General features: G+C 30.0%; 1 protein-coding gene across 1 annotated transcript; it reads right to left on the reverse strand.

Annotated features, from left to right (window-relative positions):
• Positions 1–1,421: 1,421 nt before the first annotated feature.
• LOC100142235 (uncharacterized) lies at positions 1,422–5,825 on the reverse strand. Its single transcript, XM_015981990.2, has 4 exons — positions 5,521–5,825; positions 5,307–5,465; positions 4,771–5,250; positions 1,422–4,718 (listed from the first exon to the last, which is right to left on the reverse strand). The coding sequence occupies exons 1-4, from the start codon at positions 5,603–5,605 to the stop codon at positions 1,522–1,524; spliced, it is 3,921 nt and encodes a 1,306-aa protein (XP_015837476.2). The 5' UTR covers positions 5,606–5,825; the 3' UTR covers positions 1,422–1,521.
• Between the last annotated feature and the right edge of the window lie 535 nt (positions 5,826–6,360).

Genomic DNA, 6,360 nt, shown 5'->3' on the forward strand with positions numbered 1-6,360 from the left:
TAAGCTTTAATTTAGAAAGAAATTCAGCAAAGAAGTTTGCTTACTTCGAAATATGTAGTCGTCCGAAATAATTTTTTTTTGTCAAAACTATAACGTAATTTGTTCTTTTGAGCTTGAATATAGAGTTTTCATTACGTTTTATAGTAGTTTACTCTACTCTAAGCATAGAATCAAACAGAGTAATCCGCTTTTGTTAAAACTGATACATAATTTGCTCTTATTTTCGAGAATAAGACATTTTCAATATGTTTGATAAAATTTTTCTTGTTTATAGCAAGGAATCGTTTAAAATAAGCTGTATTTGCCTAAACTGATACGTAATTCGATATTTGTGCATGGATACGATGTTTTCAGTTTCTTTGACGTGAAATTTCTTGTTGCAAAAGGTAATCATTTGAGTAGATAGAGATAGCCGGTTCAAAAACCACCTCCACCTCCCTCTACTGCGCATGTGTGAAAATTGTGTCAGTCAGCCGCAGACGCAAGCGCGTAATCGCAGCTCGCTGGCCTGCGACCAGCTGGTCAGCCGGCCTGCGGCCGACTGACGCCATTTGTGATGATGCAAATATATTTATGTAGTATAATAATAATAATAATAATAATAATCGTCGCCATCTTGGAAGTTTGAAAGTCGGCGGCGGTCATTTTTGTTTAATGGTAAATTGGCGCCAAATTTAAATTATTTCAAAATTAATATTTGAAATTAGTCGGCCATGTTTGTTTGTTAAAAAAAATGGCGCCAAAATTTTAATTTATTTAAAAATTAATATTGGGTGTAATGTTGGTAGCGCCGATGTCGTCACAAATTCCGCCTAAATTCTCACGTTAGATGGCGCCACGGTCTGCAAACTTTTCGCTAGATGGCGCTGCCGTCAGCGCAGCCGTCAATCAAAGATGGCGCTGGCCTCCATTTTTTTTTTTTAAACACACCCCCCGCCCGTTTGCGAATATGCAACCAAGAAAACAAGTAGTAGTAGTAGTAGTAGCTTTTTGGGGTTGTGAAATTTTTGGTTTTTGGGGTTGTGAAATTTTGAATATATGATTTTTGAAATGTGCAATTTTGAATACATGAAGTATATATACAATACATGCTGTATTGAGTTAAGCAAAATATCAGAAAATCATCGCGCTTGTCACTAATAACTAATAAAGGAAAGTCATTATTTTATCGATAAGGAAAAAAAACCTAGTATATGTAGTTTTTTATTTTTGTAATGTTGTTTGCCTAACTTGTCTGTTGCGCACCAAGTTTATTTTGTTATTTGTTTAAAATATAATGCAAAAAAAGTTGTTGTTGTTGTTGTTCCTTCCATGGGGAGTCGAACCTCAGGTAGGTAGAGTGGATAGTGCTGTCTATTTTGGAAACCTGAAACAAATTCACATAAGCTATTTGGTTAATGGATAATAATAAAAACAATAAATTACTTTAATTGTTTATTACATCTAAATATAAGTACATACATACATACATATTATAATACATAAACATTATAATACAATAACTACAATACAAATTAAATATTATTCCTGAGTTTGAGGAAGAATATTTTTATGACCCCAAGATAATGTTCTACCTTCAGAATTGTTTAAGATGTAACGTTTATCATCTTTGAAAGATAAAGCAATTTTTTTCTTTAATTCTGTGTAAATGTTATGAAGCTTCGAACGAAAGATATTCATTTCTTTAATAATTTCAGTGTTTGGAACAGTAACTGCGTTTTGGTAGTCAATTTTATGTAATTCACTTGTAATTACATTGTGTTTAATACCCTTAGCTTTTTTAGATAATTCACCTTCAACATCCACACAATATGCTTTAGCACCTGTTCCTAAAAATTCTGATATTACACGTCCTTTATATTCATCTTTCATCTTCCCGATGACAGAAGACGATACAGGTATTCCATGAATATTTTCTGCTTTATAATTTGAAGTATCAAAACGCTCTATATTAGATTTAATATCATCATAAATATTTTCACAAAAAATTTCAATTACTAAACTATCAGTATCGGTATACAAAAGCGTTGCATTGTTACCGTATTTAAGTTTTATGAAATTATAATAAAAATCATACATAATAGTTTTACTGATATCTAGAATAGTAAAACCTACATACAGAGGTTTATTGTAGAAAACTTTTTCGTTCTCTAATTGAATAGCTACAAAATTTGGTGTAAAGATAGATGAATTTTTAAAATTTGGTCGTGCAATTAAACTTTCAGCACCTGGTTTTCTACCTATATTATTCCATGATGTTACCAATTTCACGTTTACTCTTTTATCAATTGATTCCATGGTTTTACCAAAAACTGAATTATTCATTAATTTAAATACATCTTTTTCTAACGCGTTTTTTGATTTGTTACGCATTTCTGTATTTAAATCAATATATGTTTTCAACCATGGTGATTGATTAAAACTTAAAACACGGTGAATATTAATTAATTTTAAACCACCTTGTATAGCTTGTCTTAAATTTCGATAATGTAAAACATAGTGTACTTTATTGTTCAAGGTTGCGCAAAGTTTCTCAGTTTTACTAGAGGGAGGAATAAATTTTTCAGGACAAAATGGTAAATCGTTGTGAAGATTATGTAATTCAGAAGGATATTCTAAATCAACTTCGAATATATAACCTACATCAGCGTTATCTGTCAAATTGAGAATTAGGTTATCATTGAATTCATTAGGATCTTCCCATCGAAAACCGCTATAAGGTAAATATTCAGACATTGCTGCTCCATACAAGTTGGTTGCATCAAGGTACATTATAAAAGAAGTTGGTTTAGAAGGATCATGATTTGATAAAAACTTATTATTTGCTACTGCTTTACGTTTTGAACATTGACAAAGTCCTCCTCTAATAGATTTTCGAAAGAAATGTACCATGTCTATATCAGTTAACAATTCGAATTTAATTCCAGTCATTTTTAACATAGCATCCCAGCCTAATGAAGGTGCTGTTAAGTAATGAGCTGGATCTAGTTCATAAATTTTGAGACAAACCTTTCTGAAATTTTCAAAAATGTCTGTTAGTAACAAAACATCAGACTTTAAATAAATGTCGGAATAATCACCTAACGTTTTGCAATCAAATAGATTCCAGACTTCCTGTGCTCGCTCATAATCATGTTCACTGATATCAGTTTTATTAAGATTATCATAAAATTGTTGAATCAATGGTAAACTGGTATCATCTAACTTATTAAAACAATCCAAATATGAATATGGAAAAACACCTTTTTGTCTTATCAAATTAAATTGGTTATCGTCCGGAAAGTGTTTCCGAATGGTTAGACATTCATCAGAAGTTAAAGTCTGAGATAATTTATCTAATGAAAAAGAAAGGAAACGGAACGAATCTACGAATCTAAGCGTTATAAAAATATTGTCAACTGTATTTGTAGTCGTGTTCATGACCTTATCAACTAAAATTTTTTTTGAAAATGTAATATACTTTTCTTTAGTTTGAGCAATGCAATTAATGATGGTCTTTTCTGTTGCTAAAGCTTTAATAAATAAATGACTATCATAATTAGTTAAATTATGACAAAAAACAGGGATATATTTTGGAATCTTATAATTTAAATTACAAATAGAATGTGCAGGTCCTAAAAATTCACCTGTTAAGTGACAATGATTACGAACTCTATCACAATTTAGACTTCCGTAATCTGTTTTGAAAGGTTCTTTACATAAATGACAATGGGTAGATATTTGAAAAACCAATTCATCTAACGGAGTCATTTCAAGTGGTACGATATGTTTGAGGTGATCGTGATAAAGTCTATTTACATCATCTTGCAACCATTTCACAAAAATTTTAGGAGCATCTTTTCCTCGATAAGTCCGATAAATTGATAAATTATCATTATATGCACATTTTATGTAATATCCGAAACTATATGGTTCATGTAAATGTGTAACAATTGTACGGATATTATCGGCTGAATTATCATTGCGTAAAGGTTTTAAAATAGATTCAAAATCGAAATAAAATACAAAAGGAACTTTAAGAGATTTATCAAAATTTTGAAATGTTAATTCATTACCAGGCACTTCTTTACCAAATTTATTTATAATCAGATCAGAAGTTGGTAATGTAGTGACAACTTCATTACAAGCATACTTACGATGTTTAACTAATTTTTGTTCACTCGAAAAAAATAATAGACAACCGTTACATATAAATTTAGCATGATTATGTTTGGAAAGTTGTGAACTTATTAATCGAGAAATGTTGCTTATCAGACAGTAATGTTTGATCATTCTTTCATCGTCTACGATAAGTAATAAATTTACATGAATGTCTCGTTTCTTAGAAGTTAAATAAAAGGGACCTATAATATCTGATACCCATTTACCTTTTTCATGATCAAAACGCTGCTCTGTTCCATAGACATTTACACTAATATTATTAAGTGCTTCAAATTTAAAAATATCAGTTAATTTAACCGGAAATGAAATATCTGTAAAATCTAATTCCTCTTCAAACTCACGATAAGCATCAACTCGATGTCGATTAACATTTACTTCAGTTGAATGAAGGTGTGCCAAAACAGACCATTTGAAACATTCATTATCATCATTATGAATATTGATAACCGCTCTCCGCTTCGCTATGTCCTTCGGTAATGGTATATATGTTGATGCACGTAGTGGATTGAATTTGTTGATATTAAGTTCCAAAAACAAAATTTCCATTAAAATCCAACCTAAAAAATTTAATACAATAATATGTTTATAAATAAAATTGATATTACTTACCACTATCTTTTTCCAAGAATTCACTCATTTTGTTTTTTATGACGCCACATATTTCTTCCAGTTCTACCTTAATATTTGTCGATATTGAAATGATGATATTTTTAGTGTTGAATGATTTGATTTCGATAATGTCTTTAGAAGGTAAAATATATTTAGCAAAAAGTTCGAAATTAATTTTAAGTTGGTTAAATTCTCTCAGTTTTCTAGTTATTAAAGTGATAAGTTTATCTTGATTTCTTTCAAAAAAATTGCACACTTCCAAGTCATCTAGTTGTGAATTTTTCAATCGGTATGAGGTAATTCTTGATTTGAAGGCAACTTGATATTCTTCAACGAAATCATCATCATCATTAATTTTGGCGGAGATGACACTTTTATGTTTTAAAGAACGTAAATGGTTTAATCTGGATCCTCTGTAGTGACTATTGCATATTTCACAAAATTGATGAAATGAACATGATGGAGCGTTAGTAGTAACTTCTAAAAACAAAAACAAGTTATAATAATAATAATATAAAGAATATTTACAAAAATACCTTGTAAAGGTGTTCTAGTTGTCAGGCGGGCTTTTTTAGGAGTCATATCATCCGAATCCATTGAACACAATGATGAATTTGTAATATGACGCCTATAGTTATCAAATCTCGTAAATGACGTTTTACATCCGGTGCAAGTGAGTTTAGATAATTTATCACCTTAAAAATGCTCTTAATTAAAACAATTTCTATAACGTAAAATGTATTTACTTACTATGTTTTTTTACATGACGTGTTAAAGCATCTTTGCGAGTAAACTTGTTATCGCATTGAGAGCACTTGAACATGATTACTTTCATACACGGACAGTCGAAGTAGAAATGAATTAATCATTGATGCGATATGATTTTATATTCCATAAACTTTGCAACCGGATATTGTGGTTCCTTACGTAAAAATTCAAAAAATTCAAAATATAACTGATAAAAATTTAACGTTTTTAAGGAAAAAAACGTTAGACAGGAAATATGATAACAAAAATAATCAGAATGAATATTATTTTTTATTAGACATAAAACAAACTACATACTTAAACTAACAAAGTCATACACCTAAATAAATTTTTAATTGCAGTTTTTAAGCCAAACCTAACGCTATGAACATCATAAAAACGATCCAACATGTACAAACAATTCCAAACATTGCTAAAAAGGTAGGAACATGATTAAAACAATTTTTTATTGAAACTACATCATGATCATTAAGTATAAGTCTCTTCCAGTCAGTATCAATATAATTACTATTGGTAAAAACTAGTCTTAATTTAAAATATATTACAGAGTTTGCTATAGAAACATTTTCATATTTAAATATTTCTATTGCAGTATTGCTCAAATAACCCAGATTCATCTTCTTCCATTGGTAATCAACATCGTTGAAAAATAAACTTTTCCAGAGAGGAGACCATCTTGTGTTGTTAGGACTTTCACTAGTGAAGACGATGTACATATCTACAACATCTAACGGTTTTTGCACGTACAACACATTTTGTATAAGAGTAACAAACAAGATGAGTGATGAGTTCAAAAGAGGCATTACACTTGAAACGCAGTGG

The sequence above is a fragment of the Tribolium castaneum genome, unplaced genomic scaffold (assembly GCF_031307605.1).
Source record: "Tribolium castaneum strain GA2 unplaced genomic scaffold, icTriCast1.1 ptg000170l, whole genome shotgun sequence".
Classification (NCBI taxonomy): Eukaryota; Metazoa; Arthropoda; class Insecta; order Coleoptera; family Tenebrionidae; genus Tribolium; species Tribolium castaneum.